Here is a 26906-nt window from a genome sequence, read left to right on the forward strand (position 1 = left end):
CATCTGCAGTTTCCTTTGCCATGTTAGTGTAAATGTATTAACAAGTCGGCCTCTTAGAAAAATGGCAAGCTCTTCTACCTTTGTCTGAAAACATATTACATCTTGGCCTCTACATAGCTGTAACATATCGTGAAAACAAACCAACGAAACAGACTGGGAGAAAATACCTGCAAACTACATATTCAATGAACAGCAAAAAACCCCAAATAGGACACAATTAGAAGATGGGCAAATGACCTGAAGATATATCACCATCAGCCATTAGGGAAATGTCAACTAAAGCCACAATGAGATCTTACTGCATACCTATCAGAATGGCTAAAGTAAAACAAAGCAACAACACTGCATGCTGGCAAGAATGCAGAGAAACTAGATCACTTACTTACACACTGCTAATAGGAATGTAAAGTGGTACAGTCACTCTGGAAAACAATTTGGCAGTTTTTTAAAAAAAACTAAACATGCAACTACCATATAACCCAACAATGCACTTCTGGGCATTTATCACAGAAAAATGAAGACTTATATTTATAAAAAAACCTGTACCCAAATGTTTATTGCAGTTATTTGTAAAAGTCAGAAACTGGAACAATCTGAATATTCTTCAATGAGTGAATGGTTAAACTGTGGCATACCTATAGCATGGTATACTACTCAGCAATAAAAAGGAATAAACTATTAATACATGCCACAATTTGAGAATTATGCTGAGTGAAAAGTGCCATTCCCAAAGGTCACATACTATATGATTCCACTTATAAAAAATTTTTTAAAAGAATTTTAGAGAGCGAGAGTGGGAGAGAGGGAGCGTGAGCATGGGAGGGGAGGGGCAGAGGGAGACAGAGACTGAGAATCTCAAGTAGACGCCCCGTTGAGTGCGGAGCCCCACTTAGGGCTCTATCCTATGATTCTGAGATCATGACCCAAGTGGAAATCAAGAAGCAGATGCTTAACCAACTGAACCACCTAGGCGCCCCCCACTTCTAAAAATTTTTGAAACAAAAATTATAGAAATGGAGAACAGATTAGTGGTTGTCAGGGGTTAAGGAGGGCAGGTATAGTAGGTGTGGCTATCAAAGGGCAACATGAGGGATACCTGTGGTAGGGAAATGTTCAGTGACCTGAATGTATTAATGTCAATATCCTGGTTGTGATACTGTACTACAGTTTTGTAAGATGTTATCATTGGGAGCGGATGGGTAAAGGACAGAGATATCTACAGTATTTCTAAGGCTACATATCAGTCTATAACATCCCAAAATAATAAGTTTAATTTAAAAAAAATGAGCTCTAGAGAATGTATTTTCATTGCAATAATCAGTTACCACATACATACATAAATCAGTACATGTAAAGATTAAAGACCGCCAATTGATTTATCTTATAATTTGTACAGAAGTGCCCACTTCAACATACAGACTATGCTAAAAAAAAAAAAAATTGGGATTTGATACATGCTAGAAAAAGCTTCTGTATTCTACTGACGGGTTCTAAAGAACAAGGTTGTATCATGACTTACTACTTCATCCGCAAATCCACCAGCAAGGACAAGAGAATAAGCCCCATCATTACTTCGACCATGAATTCCACCAACATGGGGCCTATGGACACCTGCTTCGCTCACCTATGAAATAAAGAAAGTCTCAAAATACCTTTGAATAGTCAAATTATATTTATAAAATGCTTTCACATATATTATTGGATCCTAAAAGCCTCCAACTAAGAACTGAATGTTGCTCAGAGTTCTACCTTTTGCTCACCAACTTTATTTCTTTCCAACTATATATCCCTTAGATACTAAGCTGGTGACCTTAAAACTGCTCAGACCTAGAATTCCGAGTTTCAAAATAATTATTAAATACCATTTTATGTCTACTGGTCATTACAGCTCAACTTGGGTAAAACAGAATTTGTTTACCAGTGGTCCAGATCCCTTCCTATCCGATTTCTTCTCTTCAATTACTGCATGCTCCCTAGCCACATCAGAAAGGCAAGAGTCATTTTATTCTTTTTTTTTTGAGAGAGGGTGTGTACAGATGGGTGGGGGTGGGGGGGTAGTAGGGAGAGAGAGAATCTTAAGGAGGGGCTCAATCTCATGACCCTGAGATCATGACCTGAGCCAAAATCAGGAGTAGGATGCTCAACTGAATGAGGAGCCCAGGCACCCCAGGCAAGAGATTAGCCTCATTCTTCTCCTCTATTTTTCAAACCCATTTTGGTCATAAATACTGCTGATCAATCTCCTAAATCTCTCAAATACATCTTTTTCTACTTCAACTGCTATAATCTTAGTTTGAGTCATGAATGCTATAAACATCCTTTTTCACTGCCTCCAGTTTTTCTCTTCAAATCTCATTCTACCCATCACAAATAGAACAATACTTTTAAGAATAAATCTGCTTTTAATATTCAACATCAAATATGTTAAGAAAAAAGAAAAAGAAGATAGCAGGAGGGGAAGAATGAAGGGGAGTAAGTCGGAGGGGGAGACGAACCATGAGAGATGATGGACTCTGAAAAACAAAGTGTTCTAGAGGGGAGGGGGGTGGGGGGATGGGTTAGCCTGGTGATGGGTATTAAAGAGGGCACGTTCTGCGTGGAGCACTGGGTGTTATGCACAAACAATGAATCGTGGAACACCACATCAAGAACTAATGATGTAATGTATGGTGATTAACATAAAAAAATAAAAAAATAAATATTCAACATCAAATGGTCATATTGTATATCAAGCCCCAAATATTACATATTACCCTCTCTCGATCTGGCTCCTATCTACTTTCCCCACCTTAACTCTTATCTCCAGCTTCTCCTTCAGAGAGCATATATGTTTGAGCCAAAACTACTCAATGTTACCCAAACATGCTTCCCAATTTGTTAAATTTACTCATGTATTCTACTACTTCAATGGCCTACTGCTTCTTCCCATCTATCTTCAATTTTGGCTCACTGAACAGCTGTCACTTTGTGTACTTCAAACTACCTGAGAGAAGTATCAGAACTCATTTGTTTATCCTATAATTGTTCTTAGAGAAAAAGAAGCTGAAATCCAAGCTGCATAGCAGGGTAGGGAAAGACACACATTAGAAGCCAATGAGAAGCTAATGAAAGCATCAGAGCCTAAGTTTAGGTCTTGAAAACACAAGGTACTCCAGAAGACAGGACCACCTGTTCCCAACCTCACCAATCCTGATGAAAATAAATCTTACTCTTCCCCACTTCCTAAATGACAATCCACCCTAGTAGTTGCTTAGGCCAACAACCTCAAACTCATCTGAGACTGTATTAATAGGGCTTTTAGAATTTGGGAATAAATTAGTGATGGGTATAAAAAAAAATATGAAGCCAACAAAAAAACCCAAGGCAATTAAAAATATACTAAGTGTACTTTTTATTGTATTTATAACATTCTATTGTATTTACTTGTAGTATTTTTTTAATTGTATTTAAAGATCTAAAGTCATAAAACATGCATATGGATTTAGCCAAAATTATAATATAACCATTGCAAGGATGGGAAGACAGAGTGTGTTAAACTAAATGCCATCTTCCATAGAAAGAAGTTAAACTAAAATATGAAGACAAAAGCAGTAGAAACATGCTATTTAGAAATAAGGTAAATCCAGAAGAAACAATTAAAACTTTAAAGTGTCTCTGAGAAACAGAAAATGAAGATGAATAACTTAAGCTCTCTATAATGATAAAATTACCATTCTAAAAAAGAAGTTAGAAATGAATACAATAGAGCCTTCAAGAGGAAAAAAGAAGTAATTTTATCCTTGGGTTATCTGGGCACTTCCTCTGGCCAACAACTTAACATTCATTCAGAAGGATAAGCTGCAAACAAGACACCTAAGTGAGCTTTCTTGGACTTCAATGATATTGAGAACTTACCAAATATTTTAAAGAAAAAAAATTTAATATTTCAAATATTAAATTCTCAGCAAGGAAAATTCTCTAGAAAGTTTAACAATAATGTTAACTATCAGAACAGTAAAACAAAGTGATGGAAAGGCATAGCTAATGCCTAATTCCACGATGTATGGTCCTCTGTCTTAAGCTATGGGGAAGAGTCTACCCATCCTATAGAGAATCTTTTATTCTAACAACTAAATGCCATGTGACGAAACCTAGGTTAGTCCACTTATAATCAACAGAAACTGACACTGCTACAATTTTAACTATACCCAACTTTACCCTTTCAACAAAACCAATTTAAAACATACCTGAACTCTAAATCTCCATGTTGATCCAACAGGAATCCCAGGAATAGGTCCATAATGATTAGAAGGAACAATAGTACATTCTCTAGTGCGACCAACACAGGCCATTCCCTATAAGTAAACAAACAAGCTATTTGAGAAACTGGTTATGTCAAATCTTAAAGCCCTTAATTCCCATGAGAATAAAATAGAAACCTAACTATATGATTAACAATACATAATTTATATGATTTCATTAACATATAGCTAACAGTTACAGCAAATTAACAATTATATAATTAAATATAGTTATTTGTTAATATTTCTGATATGGAAAGCATAATTTATATCACCACTACTGTTGGTATTGAAATGTTATAACCTGCATTAGTCATAAATGTTATAGCTAGGAGAAAAGGAGACTTTCTTCTTTACCCTGCCCCAGTCTCTCCGGCTTTCAGTACTAGCTGATGGCATCTTTGCTTTCTTTTTACTCATCTTGAGTCTTTCACCAGCCTTTACAACTTCACTGGAATCAGTTTTACAGGAAGGACAATACCTTTAAAAGAAAAGGAATTTTGATAATACCATATTAAAGCCAGTAAAAGAATGGCCTTTCCAGGTCAGAACAAGTTTTAAGATGTAATACTTGGTGTATATTATAGATCTTCAGCTGGCATTTAAATATTAAACTTGATTAAGCTAGCAGGAAAAAGAAAAAACCAAAACCAAAACCTTATCACTCCTTTAAAGAATGTAAAGGATTATATCATAAAATCTCAAATTCAGTTCAAAAGCCAGACAGAGCTGTCCAAATCAAATGGCATCATGAACTCCTTTTTTTTTTTTAAAGATTTTTGCGAGAGAGAGAGAGAGAGAGAGAGAGACAAAAAGGGAGAGAGTGAGCACGAGTGGGGGGGTGGGGAGGGAGGAGCAGAGGGAGAAGCAGACTCTCCACTGAGCAGGGAGCCTGATGCCAGACTCGATCCCAGGACCCTGGGATCATGACCTGAGCGAAGGCAGACGCTTAACCAACTGAGCCACCCAGGCGCCCATGAACTCTGATCTTATCACTAACCTGGAGAACGGAATTTATTCATTTGAAGTTCCTATCATTAAAACAGAAGTAGCAAGAATAGATGATCCTAAATGTTCAACTATGCAACTGAATTGGTTACATCCCCATCTAAACTGATTAAAACTCTCGAAGTCAAAAATGTATACTCTATCACAACTAATTTACAGGATCCAAGGATGCTTGTTTATATTAGCCTTATCTGTAGGTTCTGTTTTAATTCTCTATACTTTTTGTCCTTTGTCCTATTGCAGTTGGTCAACCTACTATAACTTGCAGATCATTATAAGCTACCTTAAATCATTCCTAAAAAGCAAAGTATAAATATGTCTATAGAATCAGATGAGGCTGTTCCTATATCATCAAGGAATGCAAACTTGAGGGATATCCTGATAAAGATCAACTGGCCCCTCTCACCGTTAATATTAGATATGCCTATACTTTCCATTTCATAATTACTCCATATAGTTCTTAGAGCAAAAAAACCATCCATGCCCACCAGCTAATTCTGACTGCTTAATTATGAGATATTTTGTTTAGTACTAGAGGAAAGAAAAATGTAATTCAGTCCCCTGATTCTGAGAAATTAGTTAGGTTGTGATATACACATACAAAACCAAGGCAAAAATTAAAATGTAGAAGAAAGTAATAAATATTATCAAGTAAAATCCCTTCTAATTGGGAAATCAGGAGGCTTCCAAAAATTAATTTGTTCTAAGACTGGATTTTACCCAATGTGCTAACCTTTAAAACTATAATTTTTCAGAGATCTTAGCGGCAAAGCAGATACTATTTCTGGTGAGAAAATGAGCTCAGAGGTTAAATATGCAAACAACATGATTTGGAGAAATAGAAAAGATATATCAGGCACTATTTTGGTACTGGGGATAAATATGATCAAAATGTTTGTACAGAGTGAAGAAAACCAGTACATACAATGAAACAATTTCAGGAAGTCAGCAAATTCTATAAAGGAAATACATCAGGGTTATGTGGGTGTTAAGAGTGATTAGAAATGGTATGTGTAGTAGTTTTCTGAGGTGATATTCCAGCTGAGACCAAAGGAGTCAGTCCTATGAAGAAGCCAGGGAATTCATTCTGGGCAAAAAGACATTAAGTATACAAGTCCTGAGGCCTAAGAAGGAGTGGTATGCCTTGAAAAACATTAGGTGGGTAGATCTGAAGTTTAGCAAAAATAAACTGCACAGAGATAAGCAATGAGGTTATAGAGCAGGCAAGGCCAGGTCAGAATAAAACCTAAGCACATGCCATCCAAGTGCAACAGGGTAACACTAGGGGATTTTAAACAGATGAGTAATCCTGCTGCTCAGTTCAGGACTTAGTATGATCATTCTGCTACTATGGTAGAAAGGATAACTGGCAAGCAATGTGAAAGCAAGGAGACTAGTTAGGCGTTTATTATACAGTTCAGGGAAGCGACATTAGTTTGGACTGAAGGGTGAGAGCAGAGAAAGATTATGGAGGACTGACAAGACCTGCTCATGTAGGATGTAGAATATGTGAGGAGGGCGAAGAGGAAATCAAAGAGGAAGTATAGCTTTTCAGCCTGAACAACTAGATGAGCATACCATTTAATGAAGATTGGGAGAGGAACAGGATTTTAGGGGGTGTGTTTATGGAAATCAAGATCTCCATTTGGACTAATGCCATCAAAACCCTAGAGGTGAGGGATACCTGGGTGGCTCAGTTGGTTAAGCATCGTGACTCAGGTCACGATCCTGGAGTCCTGGGATCGAGTCCCACATCGGGCTCCTTGCTCAGCAGGGAGCCTGCTTCTCCCTTTGCCTGCCGCTCCCCTGCTTGTGTGTGCTCGCACTCTCTCTCTGGCAAGTAAATAAAAATAAAAAACATCCTAGAGGAGAATACAGGCAGCAATCTTTATGACCTTGGCTGCAGCAACTTCTTGCTAGACATGTCTCCAAAGCCAAGGGTAACAAAAGCAAAAATGAACTATTGGGACTTCATCAAGATAAAAAGCTTTTACATAGCAACAGTCGACAAAACCAAGAGACAACCGACAGAATGGGAGAAGATATTTGCAAATGTCTTATCAGATAAAAGGCTAGTATCCAAAATCTATAAAGAACTTATCAAACTCAATACCCAAAGAACAAATAATCCAATCAAGAGATGGGCAGAAGACATGAACAGACACATCTCCAAAGACGACATCCAAATGGCCAACAGACACGTGAAAAAGTGCTCCACATCACTCGTCATCAGGGAAATCCAAATCGAAACCTCAATGAAATACCACCTCACACCAGTCAGAATGGCTAAAATTAATAAGTCAGGAAATGACAGATGTTGGCGGGTATGCAGAGAAAGGGGAACCCTCTTACGCTGTTGGTGGGAATGCAAGCTGGTGCAACCACTCTGGAAAACAGTATGGAGGTTCCTCAAAGTTAAAAACAGAACTACCCTATGATCCAGGAATTGCACTACTGGGTAATTACTCCAAAGATACAAAGTAGTGATCTCAAGGGGCACTTGCACCCTAATGTTTATAGCAGCAATGTCCACAACAGCCAAACTAGGAAAGAGCCAGATGTCCATCAACAGATAAATGGATAAAGATGTGGTGTATATATATACAATGGATTCCTACTCAGCAATCAAAAAGAAATCTTGCCATTTGCATCGACATGTACGTAACTGGAGGATATTATGCCAAGCAAAATAAGTCAATCAGAGAAAGACAATTATCAAATGATTTCACTCATATGTGGAATTTAAGAAACAAAACAGGGTGCCTGGGTGGCTCAGATGGTTAAGTGTCTGCCTTCAGCTCAGGTCATGATCCCAGGGGTCCTGGGATTGAGTCCTGCATTGGGCTCCCTGCTCAGCGGGGAGCCTGCTTCTCCCTCTGCCTCTCTCTGTCTGTCTCTTATGAATAAATAAATAAAATCTTAAAAAAAAAAAAAGATCATATAGGGGAAGAGAGGAAAAAATAAAACAAGACAAAATCAGAGAGGGAGACAACCCATAAGAGATTCTTAATCATGGGAAACAAACTGAGGGCTGCTGGAAGGGAGGGGGTAGGGGGATGGGGTAACTAGGTGATAGACATTAAGGAGCTCACATGATTTAAGGAGCACTCGGTATTATGTAAGACTGATGAATCACTGAATTCTACCTCTGAAACTAATAATACACCATATGTTAATTAATTGAATTTAAATTTAAAAAAATTTTTTAAATGAGCACAAAAAAATAAAAAAAATAATAGAATAACTGGGGGGTAAGGGGACCACCCATTTTCCCAGATAAAGTCATAGTTAAGTGAAAACCTGAAGGATAAATATCATCCTAAAGGTTAAGCAAAGACGAAAATGCTTCTAAGAGAAAATGTGTCAAGTGTAAAACCCAGAGAGAAAGAACATGACTTACTTAAGGAGCTGAAAGATATTTAATCTGGCTAGAGTATAGAATATTTGGGAAAATGAAAGGGAAAAATAAGAAATACGCCTGGAGAAATCAACTAAAAAAGTATTGTGCAAGGCCCTATAGGGTGACATTTAAAGGAGTTAACACAATCAGATTTGCATTTTTGAAAGAACACAGACTCCATATTAGAGGAAGGACTGCAAGGACTAAAAAACAAGAGCTAGGGACCAGTTCCCCAGCCATTACAATAACCAAATAAGGTTATCAATGCCAAGTAACCACTGGCTACAAAAATTTTATTAAGCAGTTTAATACACATTATATATCTTCAGAAGTCTTCTTTTGGTGGCTCAAACACTATTTCACATTCAATTCTTAACACAGTAACAACAACAACAAAAAACCTTGATAATCATACCAGTACTCCTCTTCAGGGACCTTATCCAAAGGTGGATTCAGACAGTAAATATGATAGGCCATGTTACATTCATCACATAGAAGCTGCATGTTGGGTTCTTGTTTTCCACCACATATATGACAGGAGCAAGAACGACATTTCTTATTTGGATCTCCACCACAAATGTCACACTCAGGATCATTTTTCCCTATTAAGAATAAAATTATAACAAGCCCAGTGTTAGGATCATTTTTACATCTATGAATCTTACAAAGAAAAACACATGAAAGTAGCATACAGCTTGTTTTAATAGGAAAAAACCACAAAGAATAATCAAGTGTGGGACTTTAATAATAAACACCTGAGCATCATTCTATACTTATCAAAATAACAGGGGTGAAGCCCAGGTATAGCAGACATCACTACCTGCAAGATAATGTATACTCTTGCCTTTAAAATTTGCATTGACCAGACTGAAAGTTCCAGGGCCAATGCAGTGAACTCACCAGGGCACCAAAAGGTATCTTCAGATTTCAAGGGTATACAACATTCTCTTGCACAAAGTTGTTTTGATCTAACTACTTAATAAATGGAACAATTAAATACCATGTACCTGCAGACCTAAACCTTTCCTTGAGTGGGCTAAACTAAGAGGGGGAGGGCTGATTTTGCTAAGAGTTAGCAAGCCCATTTTGGTTCCCATTCAAGCTATGCCCCCAACATACTTTTTATCAGTAATAGAAATAGTATTTTTAACTCAGTTGATTTTTATCTTATTTGTCAATTGGTTCAGAACTCTGGCAAGTAAGAGGTGTAGCATTTATTTCCCCCCAACCTATCTAAATCCAAACAGCTTTTGCCAAAGTGTTGAAATTTTAAGATATAAACATGTACACAAAAAAATCTTAATGTTCATAATACAAAATTTAATTTAAAATGTCAAAAGAGATATGGTTGGAAAGATTTTATTAAAAATAAGGTGAGTTTACAAGAACCATAATACAGAGGTAATGAGGTATATGAAATTCAAAAGAAAACTGCAGAATTTTATCTTTAATACACAAAGATGAATTATGTAAATAGTAGAAGATGTCTACGATAATATACATTGATTGTTAGAGTGATTACTTCCTGGGAGTCCTATTTTTTTTTTTTTTTTGAGGGAGGGAGGGAGGGAGAATGAAAGAGAGAGAGAGAGCAAAAGATCATGGAGGGTCAGAGGGAGAAGCAGACTCCCTGCTGAGCAGGGAGCCCAATGCGGGACTCGATCCTGGGACTCCAGGATCATGACCTGAGCTGAAGGCAGTTGCCCAACCAACTGAGCCACCCAGGTGCCCCCATATTTAAATTAATATTGTTTTAGATTTTGAATTTCTGACATATGTACACAATACAATTGAGGAAATTTACCATATCAGAACTGATCTAACAATATGAGGGATGTGGGGAACCATACTGGAAAAATGAGAGGGGGGAAGGGAAAGGCACTGATTTCAGTACTATCTTTCTGCCTGGTCACTGCCTATTCTTGCTAATGAATGGCAGATTACAATTTTGTTTCACTTCCACTAAGGGAGCCATGACAACATAGAAATAATGGATGTATAATAGACCTAAAAACATGCCTTTGATAGATTTTTGGTATGGAGTGATGTGATCAAAGGCAATCTGGCTGTCGCTGTGAAATGATTTCTTTACATACAAGTTTAAAGTTGTAGCTATAATGTGATTAGTATTAGGCAGAGGAGAGATATGGAGAATGAGAGAGAACAGAATACATGCAGATGTACTAAGAGATAACAGAAAGATAAAAAAACCCCTCATCTATCTTGGTTTTGTATTGTGTTTCACTGAGAATGACTAAGTCACATTAAATAGGTTTACTCAGGGGTACCTGGGGGGCTCAGCTGGTTAAGCATGACTCTTGATTTTAGCTCAGGTCATGATCTCTGGGTTGTGAAATCGAGCCCTGTGTCAGGCTCCACACTCAGTGGGGAGTAGATTCTCTTTTTCTCTCCCCCTCTGCCCCTATCCCCTGCCTCTAAAATAAAATAAATAAATCTTAAAAAAAAAAAACAAAACCAGGTTTATTCAAGTTACCTTTACTCCTAGGATATAACCATACAAGTACTCATACAAAGTATGCCTGAAGGTTCTTAATTAAAATCTAGATATATCAGCTTTGCAGTCTCAAAAAATGAAAAAGGCTTAGACTGGTAACATGAAAGTCTATTTTGTGATCTGTTAAAGGTACTGTCTTGCTATTTTCTTGCACAACTGCAGTATGAAAAGGGTAAGCAGAAGCCTTTAGTTGGAGTATTTTTCTAAAACAATCTACTAGATATTGAGGCTCCTGGCTGGCTCAGTAGGTAGAGCATGCAACTTCTGATACCAGGGTTGTAAGTTTGAGTCCCACATTGGTTGTAGTGATTACTTAAAAATAAAATCTTAAAAAAATATATACTAGATATTGATATGTGGCATAAAGCCAATAAATTGCTTTCCCCCCAAAAATCCAGAATTTAGAGAGTATGAGACAGTAATCTATTTGGAAAGATAGTGATTGAACCATGAATTAAAAGACCTAGAATCTACTCCCACCTCTGTTACCAACTAGCTGTATGATATTAAGCAAATACAATACATACAGTGAAAAGGCAGGGTTATATTCCAATACTCTCACAATTGTTTAAACCTCACTTATTACCTCTCAGAAACTCAAAGCTTAACCGGCATTACTGTCAGTCAGACTCTACTCATATAAGTCTCATTATTAAAAATCAATCTTGGGTGGCCACAAAATTACTGAATGGGTATTTGGACAGAATCTATAGTCAAGAAAACAAGAAAACAGCAATAAAATGCCAAAAAAATATTTTTTGGAAAACAAATTTTGTCATTTGAGAAAAATCCATTAAATCCACTAAACCAAAATGGGTCTTAGATCAAAATTGTTTTGCTAATGTCTGCATGATCTACAGTTTTATACTTTCTCAAGTTATTTCCTGGTGGTTAAAATACCAATCAAGTACAACATATGTAGTCTAAACCCATAAGAAAAATCCATACTTAAAAACTTTCCATCTGCCAATGACAGGGGATGAGCTCCAGGTTTCTCGATCTTAAAGATTTCATTTACGAATCTTATCTGGCAGTCATTTAATTTTCCTTCAGAACCCCTGTTTAAAAAAAGAAGAAAAGTTAACTTTTGCCAGCAAAATCTAAATCATATACAAACAATTAAGAGTCATTTGGGAAACCCACTGAACTTTGTTGATTTAAAATCGGGATTCTAGGTATTCTAATCACCTTGAGCTATTGTTTCCAATGGCAGGAAAAGTCCAACGGTGATTAGTTACTAAATGTAATTTTAGTGTAAAATTAGGAAAAAAAGTTACAGACTTCACTTAGATTATCTGGCTAGAAGACAGTTATCTTGTAAATTTAAACACTAGGTAAAAATGATACTCTATCAATCAAAATAAAGATTTAAACATATTTCCAGTAAATGTAGTAAGTCTCTGGGTAAAAAGATGACTTATTAAAAAGAAAAGTCCTTCAGATACTAAGCCATATTCCTCAAAGACACAATTTATACCTGTTTACACATGCTTCTTCAAAGTTTCCTGTTATTATGGATTTGTATATAGATTTCTCCTTTTACTCTGTCAACTTTGGTTTATATTTTTGAAGCAATGTTATTGGGTACATACAGATTTAGGATTCTTAAATTATCTTATGAAATGTCTCTCTCTAGTAATACATTTTTTATCAAAAGTGTACTTTTATTTGGTTAGAATTTGATGACTTTTCCCATGTTTTCACATGCAACATTTTTAAAACTTTTAATGTCAGATATTCACAAATGCAGAAAACTGCATAGATAAATGTATAATCAGTTACAAGGTACACATCTTATAGCCACCAACCAAGACAGGAGACAGAATAGTTTATCTCAGAAGCCCCTGCCATGCTCCCTCCCAATCTCAATCTCTTTTATTCCAAGAGATATATTTACCTTTTCTTCAGTCTTACCACCTGTCTTCCTAAGCATATCATATAGTTTTGCCTGTTTTAAAGACTCTATCAATTCCCACATTTTTTCTTCTTTACAATTTGTTGAAGAACCACCACCATTTGTCCTATAGAGTTGCCCAATATCTTGATTCTAATATTTGCATTCCCAAAGTGTAGTTTAAATAGGTTTTTTCTGTTATTTGCATTTCAATTTGGTAGCTGGATCCAGAGTAGAGGTCAAAAACCTGGTCCGCTGCCTGCTTTTGTAAATAAAGTTTTGCTGGAAGACAGCTACACCTACTAACTTATGCATTCTCTATGGTTGGTTTTGTGCTACAATGGCAGAGTTGAGTAGCTGTGATGGTGGAGACCATTTGGCTGTCGAGGGTTAAAACTACTACCTGGCCCTTTACATGAAAAAAAAAAGTCAATCCTTGCATTTAGAAATGTTAATCAAATCCAGGTTCATGTTTTGGTAAAACTATTTATAGGTCTATTCTATTAGGAAGCACCCAGTTTATTTAGTTGTCTTTTTCTATGATGATAGCAGCCATCAATACTCAATGCTAAGATTAATTCACTGGGGTTTAGAAAGTGTTGACATTCCAGTTCTAGCATTCTTAATTTATTTGCTAGAATTCAATAGAAAGAAACTTCACCTCATCAATTATTTGGTGACTCAGTGACACATCATATAAAAAACATGGATTAAGTGCTTTCTTTGGCAACTTTAAGAAATAGTTCCCTAATTTCCGGTATAGGTGACCAATGAGTTTCTATATTACTAGGAATTCACATACATATTTGAGGTGTTTCAATCCACATAGCTATTTTCCTTGTCGATGTTCAAACTATCTTTGGCCAATAGGAACTTCCAGTTGACTCCCAAATTTTTCTGACAAGAATTTAGTTAGCAGTGTTTGTGGGTTTCCTTGTTATCCCTAAGAAAAGATGTTTCAAGTTCATCTTGCACATTTTCTGCCTCTAGCCTGGAGTCCTATGTATAAGGGAAACCAATTTCTTTTGGGTGGAAATATTTCAAAGCCACACTTCAGGCACTAGAAAAGCTTACTGCAACTAGGTTGATCACTGTTTCAAGGCTTCTTCAGTGGACAGTACAAAATTTAAACATACACATGAATACACATATAAAATACTTAAGTGAGTTCACACAAATGCTTTGTTCAAATTCAGAACTAAAGGGTAAATTTACTTTTTTAAAAACAATTATGTGTCTGTTTCTCCTTTCTCCCCAATCAGAAACTACTAGTTATCAAAGATACCAGGGATGTCTAAATTAGAATGTTACAAATATGTCTTTGCCTTATCCCACATTACACACAAGACATTCTTACTAGCTGTCATCGTGATTACTGAAGTTTTAAATTCTTTTGTGTATTTCCGCCCACATCCTAGTTATATCTGATGTCAGATCATGTAATCATTACATACTATACTTTCTTCATGTATCTCCTTTATCTCCTAACTTCTAAACATAAAAATATTTTAAGATTTTTTTTTGTCAGAGAGAGTGCAAGCGAGCACAAGCAGGGAAGCAGCAGGTGGATAGAGAAGCAGACTCCCCACTGAGCAGGGAGCCCGATATGGGACCCCATCCCAGGACCCAGGGATCATGACCTGAGCTGAGGGCAGATGCTTAACCGACTGAGCCACCCAGGTGTCCCTAAATGTAAAAATATTTTTATCACTGCTCTTTACGTCAGATTTTCTTCAGTCATCCTGATGACCTGAAGCTAGTTCTCTACAACATTCTCCAGGAAGTGTTCATGAGAATAGCTCCCCTAGTTCTTCCAAGGTAGTAACAGTTTCCAGCCTTTATTCTGAAGGCCAGTTTTGACTAGACTTAAAATCCTTGGTTCATCTTTTCTTAACTCATGCATGTCTTTCTGGGATACTTTCCTTAAAAGGAATGAGGATAACAACCTTACATTTTTTTCCTTTTTCTTTTAATATGTAATTTGACATCAATGCCTTTTTAAAGAAAATTAAATGTATTGAACCTCTGGAGGATATAATTTCACTTAGCTTTATTAGCTAACAGCTATAGAGTTCCATAGAACTTTTTTTAATTGTTACTTTTTGGAGAAGCATTCAAAACTATAGCAACTAAAATCTAATCTGACAAAAAGCAAATGAGTAGTTGTCTGGGGCCAAGGCTGAGGATACTGGAGATATCTAAAGGAGCCCATAAGAACTTTTTGGGGTGATGAAAACCTATTAATCTTGATTACAGTGGTGGCATGGGTATACACACTTGCTAACATTCCCTTAAAATACATAGTACAAAAAATATATAATAAATATTGTTGTATGTAAATGAAGTCTCAAATTATTTTAAAAAGGTACTATGGAAGCTTACTTTCTTAAATCTCCTGGCTCTATTCTCCTTCCCTATTTTTAACTGAATCTTTTTTCTTTTTGTCTTTACTGTCCCTATCCTACTCAGTTTGGAATGTATTTCCAGTAATTTTTCTGTATGGGGCTTTGTCCTGGAACAGTTTTAGCTAGATAATTTCAAGAGCTTACTGGTCACTAATCCCTTCAAAATCTTATTATTGCACACTGCTTGTACTCATCTAAACTGGTGTGCATACCCCTTCTGGCTTCAGTTGCTGTATTAGTCCTGTTGTCATATAACAAATCACCTTAAAACTAGCAGCTTAAAACAAAAATTACCTCACAGTTTCTGCGAATCAGGATTTTGGGAGCAGCAGAGCTGGGTAGTTCTGGCTCAAGATCTTGCAAAGTTTCAGTCAAGCTGTTGACCAGAGTCGCAGTCTCATCTAAAGGCTCAACTAGAGCAAGACCACCAGGATGTATGAATCCTCACAACACAGCAGCTGGCTTCCCCCAAAGGAAGTGATCTGAGAGAGCCCAAAATGGAAGCTTCAATGTTTTTATAACCGAATCTTGGAAGTGGTAAACCATCACTCCTGCCATATTCTATTGGTCACAAAAGTAACCTTAAGTAAAATGTGGGAGGTAACTATGTAAGGTGTTAATGAATACCAGGAAGCGGGAAATACTAGGGGTCATTTTGAGAAATGGCCACCAGAGCTGCCCTTCTCAAAAGTTTGATATAGTTTTATTTCAGAATTCTTGGGTCCAGTGCTCACTTCGGCAGCACATATACTAAAATTGGAACGATACAGAGTTCTTGGGTCCATCATACATCTGTAGTTACCCTTTCCCACCTCTTGCACAGCTACAGATACCACACTGATCTTGTAGCTTTCAGTTATTTATCCCACCAGCTATCTTTTTTTTTTTTTAGGGGATGCCACAACACCCTGAATGGTTACAATGTTGCCGATGAATTTTGAAGTAGATATTTTAGTTCTGTATGTTTGTAAAAGGACATCTAGGGAGATTAAAAAATCTATGCTGTTGTCATCGACCTGGAATCTCATCCATTTTTGTAATTTCAACTCGTGTGACTTCATATTTAAGGAATCTTTCTTATAAGCAGCATATGGTTTTGTTTTTGTTTTAATCCTGTTCATCTTTAACCATAAAATTGAGCTCACATTTAGTTAATATAAATGGCTGACATATTTGGGTTTGTTTCTACCATTTTACTGTTTTCCATTTTATCTACCTTTTTAAAAAAATACGTCAGAGAGAGAGCGCGCGCGCGAGACAGTGACCACAAGCGCGGGAGCGGCAGGCAGAAGGAGAAGCGGGCTCCCACTCAGCAAGGAGCCCGGCATGGAACTTGATCCCAGGACCCTCAGATCACGACCCAAGCCGAAGGCAGACGTTCAACCGACTGAGCCACCCAGGTGTCCCTTAGTTTAACTATAATTATTAAAATTCTAGTTATATTAAAATTATATATTTAATAATTTTATTAAAATAATTTAGTGGTTCTTAGATAATATACCATGTAAATAAACCCAAGAAATCAGTTTTACTTCACTTCCTTGATCATGTCAGAATTTCACAGCTTCATTTATCAACCCCCATCTTTTGCACTGTTGTCACATTTTATTCTACACATAAACTTCACTAGTGTTGTGAATAGTCTGTACTTACTCATATAGTTACCCTTCCTCTGTTCTTTAATTCCTTCCTGTATTTCCATGTTTCTGAGATCACCTTCCTTCTGCTTACACAACCCTTTAGTAATAGTATAGGTCTACTGGTATTGAATTCTTGGGTTTGGTTTGATATTATCTTGGCTTCATTTTTTTGTGATCTATTTTCATTAGAAATGTATTTCTAAGCTGAGAATTTTTTTTTTTTTTTAAAGATTTTATTTGACAGAGAGAAAGGGAGACACAGCGAGAGAGGGAACACAAGCAGGGGGAATGGGAGAGGGAGAAGCAGGCTTCCCGCGGAGCAGGGAGCCCGATCCCAGGACCCCGGGATCATGACCTGAGCCGAAGGCAGATGCTTAATGACTGAGCCACCCAGTCGCCCCAAGTTGAGAATTTAGCAGTTTTCAAATGCAGTTCCATTGTGTTCTAGAGAGCTGTTATTTCTGATGAAAACTCAGCTCCTATTCATTTTTATCTTTAGATTTCAGCAGCATTACTGCAATATGCCACTGTGCTTTCTTTATATTTATCCTGCTTAGGGTTCACAGGACTTAATTCTGAGCTAATATTTTCTCGCTTTTGAAAATTCTATTATATTTTCAAATATTGTTTTCACCCTTTTCTTTTGCCAACTACAAGTAGATGTAATGCATACCTTTTACCAGGTCCCATATGTCCAACAGTCTTTTCTATATTGTTTCTATTTTTTCCCCATATTTCAATTTATCCAAAGTTTTCCAAATTTCTGTTTCAATTTATCCAAATTTTTCACTGACTTGCCTTTGAGTTCACTACTCCTATCTAGTGCTATTAAGTCAACCTAATGAAGTCTTAGTTTCAGATACTGTATTTTTCAGTTCTACAGTGATTTCATAGATTCAATGTGATTATAGATTCCAATTCTCAGTTGAAATTCTCCATCTTCTCATTTATTTTCTTGAGCATTTTAATCATAATTATTCTAAAATCTCTGAGAACTTGAATTATCAAGATCAGCATTTTTTTTTAATAGATTTTGAGAGAAAGGCAGAGAGCGCACGCAGGAGCACACAAGCGAGCAGAGACAGAGGGAGAAACAGACTCCCCGCCGAGTAGGGAGCCTGATGCAGGACTTGATTCCAGGACCCCAGGACCATGACCTGAGTAGAAGGCAGACGCTTAACCAACTGCGCCACCCAGGCGCCCCAAGATCAGCTTCATTTTTACTGTTGGTTTTTCTTCTGGTTTTTGATTATGTGGCCCTGTCTTTTGGTAGTGTTTCTGGCTTCATGGCAGGATAAATATAAAGAAAACACAGTGGCATATTGCAATAATGCTGCTGAAAACTAAATATAAAAACAAAGGTTTTTATATTTAGTTGAACTGAGTTTTCATCAGATACTACGTAAGCTAGAATACAATGGAACAGCATCTGAAAACACAGCAAAAAATTCTCAATTTAGAAATACATTTCTAGTGAAAACAGGTTACAAAAAATGAAGCCAAAATAAAGATGTTATCAAACCAAACCTAAGAATTCAACATTATAAATAAATATAAAACATTAGAGGAGGCTTCAGACGTTTCTGTACCATAAGGAGGGGGCAATCTTCCTTCTGCTCGGGAGATACTGTGTTGGTTTAACATTCTATTCAGCAACTATGTTGAGGCAAGGCTTGTTTATAGTCTTGGTTAGATTCAGTCTACATATTTGTCTTAGCCATCCACAGTTTTCAACTAAGAGACTTTTGTATACTCTGTGGGACCATTCCACCAGTGATCCCAAAATCCATGTTTGCCTTCTAAGACTGCTGAAAATTCCACTGTGCTGTTTGCTTACATTTTTAGCCTCTTGCCCAGCAAACCTCAGTATTTAGCAAAAGTCCTGTGAGGAAAACAGGCCATCCCCATTATCTGCCCAAAGCTCTGATTTTTGTCTCCACCATGCCCCCAGTTGCTTTCAAACAGATCTGCTTTGCATCCATAATTAGCAAAGTTCCCAGGGCAAAAAGCAACTACAAAAAACAACTGCCTTCTAAGGTTCTTCCCATTTCAGAGTCCTAGGCACTGGTAGTTCTCCTTGCCTCTCTGTTGCCTTCAAACAGATGATAATGGTATTTGACCTGGATCTTCTAGTTGTTTCAAGTAAAAATGCTAATTACTGCCAGCTATTCCATCCTACCTGGAAACAGAAACCTTCCACGTATTTCATTAGGTGCTTCAATAAATACCACAAAAACAGTTTCAAAACTAGAATCACTTTTTCAATCATTTATCATTTTAGTTGAAGGCCTACCACACCCATTTCCTCTGCACAAAGCTGATGAAGCATAAATCACACCAAAAAACATGAATATTCCCTCAAGAGTATATTTCAATTGAATCTAATAAACCAACAATTGTAAAATGCATTATTTTATGTAGTACCAAAAAAGAAATTGGCCTGCAGTGGGGTAGTCTAAGAACCAAAAGGTGGTACTCTAGATGGAAGCCAACAACTAAAAGACACACCATTTTATGAAATTATAAGAAAGAAAAAAGTCTGAGATGAGGTGTCTAAGAAGGACCCTCAAATAAAGCTAGGCTACCAAACGGTTCTTCTCAGTTTAATAAGATAAATGGTAAATAAACCACCTTGCAAGTAGAGACAGAAAACAAACATGCCTATTTCAATGTTATCACTAAGTAAAAGGAGGAAAAGTATCCCAAGAATTGAACCACAAAGGTATGATTCATGACATTTTGCAGATATGAATTCATACTACCTGTGTGGTCTAAAGAAGCTCAGAGAATTTTAAGTTAGATGGTACTCCAAGGTGCCTAGCAGAAGCAAACTCAAATCTATGAAAGGACCCAACTTCGTTCCAATAGCAATTTTAAGGTACATTTTGAGATGTTAAAATTAAAAAAAAAAAACAAAACTGTTAACCTAAGATTCTGTGAAATATTCTATTTACTGACTACTCATTATAACTTGTTCCTACAACAGGGCCTGGCACACAGCAGCCAACAAAAGCCAGGGCATTAACGTTTCAGTAGTATGACAGGCAGAATAAATGGGTGCCAAAGATGTCTAGGTCCTAAGTGTGAGCACATGTGAATATTATGTTACATGGCAAAAGGGACTTTGTAGACATGATTAAGTTAATGACCTTGAAACAGGATTATGCAGGTAGGCCCAAAGTAATTATAAGGGAACTTAAAAGTAGAAGAGTCAGATATGTAATGTTAAAAAGGGAGGAAGTGGGCAGTGGGGGCCTCTAAAATCTGAGCAAGGGAGGCAAATAGATTCTCCTTTTAGAGTCCCCAAAAAGTAACACATCTTTGCTGACACTTTTAGCCCAGTGAAATCCATGCAAAACTTCTGACTTACAGAACTGTAAAATGGTAATTAATACTGCTTAAGCCACTAAGTTTGTGGTAATTTATTGCAGCAAGAATAGGAAATTACTACAAGTAGGCCAAGAGAGACAAATATCAGATAATAATCAGTACTATAAAGAAAAATAAGGATTCAAGGAATCTATGCATGGCATGTGCACATATAATTTTATATACCACAATCAAGAAAGATGTCTTTTGAAGTGATGTCTGAACAAAGAACAGAGACAAGAGACAGAGCAAGCCAAATGAGTATCTGTGTGGGGCAGAACAGGCAGAGGGAACAGCAAATGCAAAGGCTCTGAAGCAGAAATACGTTTACATAGATGATTAAGCACCACAAGGAGGCCCATATGGTTAAAATACAGTGAGTTTTGATTTATAACTTGATAATGGACACCAAAGTTATACTGTATAAGAATGTTAAAAATATCATTAAAGAGATTTGATGATGAGTATAGATAAAATTTAGTAAAGCCCTATAAAAAAATGACACTGAAAATAAAGTACATCCATAGTTTAGTTTCAGCTTTAGATAAATTATTTTCTTGTTACAGAATTCAAATTCTACTTATAAATATCTAAACTAGTATAACTTCATGTGGTATTCAATGCAATATGCAAATAGTAACTGAAGTATTATGAAAAATGGATTTAAACTCCACAAACTTGTTTCGAATTTTCTTCAAAGCTAAAACAGAAACAGAAAATGATACTAAAAATAGAATTTGATCACTAGACAGTTTAAGCATATTCACTTTTTGGTACTCACAAATTTAAAATAGGTGGACACCTCGGTGGGTCAGGGGTTAAGCATCTGCCTTCGGCTCAGGTCATGATCCCAGGGCCCTGGGATTGAGTCCCACATCGGGCTCCCCGCTGAGCAAGGAGCCCACTTCTCCCTCTGCCTGCAGCTCCCCCTGCTTGTGCCCCTGCCCTCTCTGACAAATAAATAGATGAAATCTTTAAAAAAAAAAAAAATAATAGAAACAAACATGAACTTTAACTTCAAGTTCCCTTATCAAATATCCAAGAGATTAAAAACAATGTTCTATATTTCTCCTTTTGTACCTTCAATACAACAGTGGATCACAAAGCTGAAGGCTTGTTATATGTAAAAGCCTAATAAAATTCGTAAGCCTCTGGTGGGACAGATTAAAGAGTCACAAACTAAACTCAGGCATAAAAAAAGGGAACATCACAATAAAGACTGCACATTAAAAGATGAGGTTAAACTTATGACAAATTTTATTTATGACAATAAATAAAATTTAGGTAAAATCAAGTTCCTAAAAAATAAAATTTTATTTCAAAAAACGGAAAAATCAAAGTCTCCCTATCATTACAGAAATTGAGCCAATCATAAAAATCCTTCCCACAAAGAAAGCACAGCCCCAGAGGGCTTTACTGAGAAGTTCTACCAAAAAGTCAAGAAAGGGACACAAAACTTCACAAGACAAAGAATATTCTAATTATTTTATAAAACCTGAATAATTTGTGAAGGACAGCTAGATAGGAAAAACTAACACGCAAATTTTACTCATTAACACAAATCCAAAATTCCACACAAAATATTGTCAATGCAAATCCAGGACAGCATATCTACAAAATGCCTATGTCAAATACTATAGTTATTGGTGAAATTTTAAAAAGTTTTTCTTAGAGATAAAGGAGAAAAAAGATGCCTGTTATCACCACATCCTTTCAACAACATACTAAGGGGCGGCTGGTGAATAAAAACAATTAAAAGACAAAAATGTCATTAATTCACAGATGATTATAATCATAAAAGTTCCCAAAAAATCTACATGTAAATTAAAATAGTAAATTTAGTAAGGCTACGAGATCCAAAAATCAAAGGTTACTTATATACCAGTGACAAAAAAAAAAAAAGTAGCATTTATAGGAACAATAAGTAGTACCTAAAGTTAAATAAGGATAACAGACTCATATTAAGATCAGATCTCTGGAGAGTATTAAATCAGGTTCTACCATATAATTGCCATCACTCAATTATCTGAACCTATAAAAACATGTTATATGGTTCAACCTAATAAAAATAGGAGAAAAACACATTAAAGACCTAAATAAATGGAGAAAAAGCACATTCCTGGATTAGAGTCAACACGATACATATTAAATTCCCAATGGTTATGTTTAAATTACCAAGATGACTTGGAAAACTCAAGTGAAAGCACAAAGACCTAAAACAGAGAACTACTGAAGAGTAAGGTAGGAAGCCCTGTTCTGTCATATCATTAAAATGTGGAACTGACATTAGGGTACACAAAATAGACCAATGGTACAGAATGGAAATCAGATGGATGCATCAAATTACATATTTGAGATGAGGTGATATTGAAGACCAGAGAGGGAAACTGCTTTTTAATAAGCAATGTCAGGAAAATTGACTATCCATATATATCAAGGTAAGTCCAACCCTTACCTCAAAACCTACTTCAAATGGATTAAAGATCTACCAAAGAAAGGTAAAACCACAAAGCTTTTTTAATAATGGAGAGTATCTTAATGCATTTTGGGTAGGAAAAGTTTCTCCCCTGCCCACTCCATGTTTTACTGAGGTCTAATAGTTTCAGTGAGATATAACAGACATACACTCTGTAAGTTTAAGGTGTAAAACAATGATTTGATAGATGTATATACTGACAAATGATTACCACAGAAAGTTAACTTCCATCACCTCAGATAGTTATTTCTTTTGGTTATGAGAACTTTTAAGTACTCTAAGCAACTTTCAAATATACAATACAGTACTGCTAACTTAAGTTACCATGCCATACATATCCCTGGAACTGTAAGTTTGTACCTTTTGACCACCTTCACCCATACCCCCCACTCCCTGCCCAAACCCCAGAAGGTTTCTTAAAATATAGAAAGCATAAGCATCCGTGGAAAAAATTTAATAAGCTACTTAAAACACTATTATTCAAAACATGAGAAAAGCTATAAAAGCAAAAATATTTTCTCTACACAGAACTAAAATGGTCAAGTCTTCATAATTAGAACTCCTAAAAAAAAAAAAAAATCAGTAATAGAGACTAACAACAAAACAGTAATATTTGGAACAGGGTCCTCACAAAAGGTACCTAAATTGCCAACGAACATAAGGCTGTCAATCTCATTAGTAGTCAAGGAAATGCAAATCAAAACCATAATGATATACTATTTTATTATATACCCCTCTGATTAGCAAAAATTCAAGTATGACAAAATTAAGTGTGGATGAGAATGCAGAGCAATGGGACCTCTAATACTGCTGTAGAAGTGTAATCTGATACAGCCACTTAAATATTTGGTCCTATTTATTCAAGTCAAGATGTGCAGTTCTACAACCCAGCAATTCTTCTAGGCAAGATGCACCCTACAAAAACTAATGCACATAAGCACCAGAACACAGGTAGAATGTCACAGAATGAACACAGCAGTTTGTAACAGCCCAAAACTGTGAAGAGCAGAATACATTTAGATCTTCCATTTATCCACTCTTTCCAGTAAAAAGATTTCTAACCATGAAAAAAAAAATTCTTATCCACAGCCACATGCCACAGTGACTCTTTTTTAAACTCTTATGTTCCTAACACATTTAGTAAAAACTTAAATGACAGAGAACATAATACTTTACAGGACAGTGTGTTTTACTGCTGGGACAGCTATCACATAATTGTTCTCTATTTGCCTATCTATAATTTCCACTCAATCTTAGTTCTAGTCCCTAAAGCCAGGGTGCTCCACTCTATTTCAGAATCACTCAGGGAAAATTTTTTAAATAGTTATTTTTTTTTTTAACTCTATGCTATGAGTACTGTTATCTTCTCCTATTGTATACATGTGCTGTTTTGTACTTCTTACACTCAAATACGTTACAAGGTTCCCTATATAACCCATTTATGTACAGGTCTTTTCCTTTTCTTCATGATTTGTATCCTTACCCAAATTTCAACTTGCTTAGAAGTATGAGTTGCATCCGTACCTGGCAACAGAATCACACTGATATTTGTAGAAAGTTCTGAAACTGTTTTCTAAAATATAAGCTTTTTTCAGCACCTCACAATATTCTTATCTTAGGAGTCAGCAAACTTTTTCCATGAAGGGCCAGAGAGTAAATAGTTTAGGTTTGCAAGCCAGGGAGTCTCAGTTGCAACCACTGAACAATGTTGAATACAAAAACAGCCATAGATAATGTGTAAATGGAGGTCGTTACTATGTTCCAGTAACTATTTTCATAAAATCATGCAACCAGTAGGCTGTAGTTTACTGACCCCTACTTTGTATTACTAATCATAAGCAGATGCTTATTCTCAGATTTGTTATAATGTATCCATTAAACATATATAATCCATATTATATATCTATCCAGTATATTATATGTAACAATAATTCTGTTAATCAGAACTTGACAAGAATCTTAGTGTGGCTGCTTCCTATACACACACACACATATACACAACTGCCGGGGTCATTCTAGAATCCCCAATGCTCAACAAAAATGTATTTATAAGAATTCATTCTTAAAAAGAAAAAAAGCAAAGCACAAAAGCACAAAATACATATATTGATATTGTTAAATATTATAAGAACTAGAAACAGTTTTTTGTTTTGTTTTGTTTTTTAAGATTTTATTTATTTATTTGACAGTGAGAGAAGGGGGGGAGCAAGCACAAGGAGGGGGAATGGCAGGGGTGAAGCAGGCTCCCTGCTGAGCAGCGAGACCGATGCAGGGCTCGATCCTAGGACCCTGGGATTATGACCTAAGCCGAAGGTAGACGCTCAACCAACTGAGCCACCCAGGCACCCCACAACCAGAAACAGTTTAACAGACTTTTAAGATAGTAAATTAGTGACTGCTCATCCAATAAACTCTATTCAAAAGAATCGGACACAGAAAGATGGTAATATTTTCCTATGTAAAAAAGTAGCTGTGAAACAATGCATGGTACTTTATCACGAGTGAAACACCAAAAAAAATTTTTTTTTTTAATTTTATTTATTTGTCAGAGAGACAGAGAGCACAAGCAGGGGGAACGGCAGGCAGAGGGAGAAGCGGGCTCCCTGCGCAGGACTCGATCCCAGGACCCTGGGATCATGACCTGAGCCGAAGGCAGACACTCAACTGACTTAGCCACCCAGGCGCCCCAACACCAAATATTTCTTAATTAATGATGAAAATAGTGGAGCAATTTGGCATTTTGGGTGACAATTTACATTTTGAATTCTCTTTATTAAGCTAGTTAAATTCTGTAAAATGAAAATTACTATAAAGGAAAATTTCAGCTAGTCTTACAAGTACAGCAGACAGCTGGTTAGGTTGATATTCACTGCTATTATATCAACATAGATCCTCATAACCACCACAGCTACTGAAATGCTTTTGTATATTACCCGTAAGAATCCTGTAAGGTAAGCAAGGATTTCTCAAATAAAATATTCAGTTATTTCCAAGATGCTTTCAAATAATATCTCCAGCGTTAAAGCAGTGATGGACATTTAAGGGACAACCTTAATAAAAAAAAAAAAATCTCAAGAATTTATACTAAAAAGTTCTCCTTTAGTATATAAATTTCTAACTTTCATAGATTCCTTTTTTTTTTTTTTTTTTTTACTAAGGAACATGTGCGTAATACCTAAAAATTACATTCCCTGATTACTTCAGTAGCTAAAGGGCATCAGTGTAAGTAATCTTTTTTAAGATATTTATTTGACACAGAGAGAGAGAGAGAGAGAGCGCGCGCGCACAAGCAGGGGGTGTGGTAGGCAGGCAGAGGGAGAGGGAGAAGCAGGCTCTCCTCTGAGCAAGTAGCCCGATGAGGGGCTCAATCCCAGGATGCTGGGAACATTACCCAAGCTGAAGGCAGCCGCTTAACTGACGGAGCCACCCAAGCACCCCCAGTGTAAGTAATCTTACCCTAAGATAATATTCACACGAAGTTCTTTTTTGGTCCTTGAGATTGTCTTCAATGCGGTAATTTCTGCATCAAACCAAAATCCTCTATTACCAGGATTTTCTACAGAGTAATTAACCATTACCACATCACCGACATTTAGTTCATTCCATTTCAAATTGGTTCTAGCTCGTGGTCGAAGATCCTTGACATTTATTTCTACCGTACCACTTTCTGGATATCTGAGGAGAGAAAAAGAGAAGAATCATAGAATGCTGTTTATGATTACTACCAAAGACTAAAAGTATATGCGACATGTATAAAAACAATCATTCTGAATTTCACTTAAATGGTATTTTTCCATGATTGTAACTGCCAGAATAAACAGTTCTTGCTAACATTTTATTAAGACGTTCTTTGCTAGCTTAAGGGGTAGGAGTAGAAAAAAAAAAAAAGCAAAAACAAAAACAAACACACAAACACAAG

At 36.3% G+C, this 26906-nt stretch overlaps 1 protein-coding gene across 2 annotated transcripts in view; it reads right to left on the reverse strand.

The window, feature by feature from the left end:
* The window catches only part of UHRF2 (ubiquitin like with PHD and ring finger domains 2), an 88193-nt gene that overhangs the window by 24634 nt on the left and 36653 nt on the right, over nucleotides 1-26906 (reverse strand). For both annotated transcript variants that reach the window (XM_027615527.1, XM_027615526.1), the window contains exons 4-9: nucleotides 26444-26662; nucleotides 12152-12261; nucleotides 9104-9290; nucleotides 4638-4761; nucleotides 4227-4334; nucleotides 1520-1624 (exon numbers count right to left, since the gene is read on the reverse strand). In XM_027615527.1, coding sequence (XP_027471328.1) covers nucleotides 1520-1624; nucleotides 4227-4334; nucleotides 4638-4761; nucleotides 9104-9290; nucleotides 12152-12261; nucleotides 26444-26662 — 853 coding nt within the window. The remainder of the gene's footprint in view (nucleotides 1-1519; nucleotides 1625-4226; nucleotides 4335-4637; nucleotides 4762-9103; nucleotides 9291-12151; nucleotides 12262-26443; nucleotides 26663-26906) is intronic.

The sequence above is a fragment of the Zalophus californianus genome, chromosome 13, assembly GCF_009762305.2.
Source record: "Zalophus californianus isolate mZalCal1 chromosome 13, mZalCal1.pri.v2, whole genome shotgun sequence".
NCBI lineage: Eukaryota > Metazoa > Chordata > Mammalia > Carnivora > Otariidae > Zalophus > Zalophus californianus.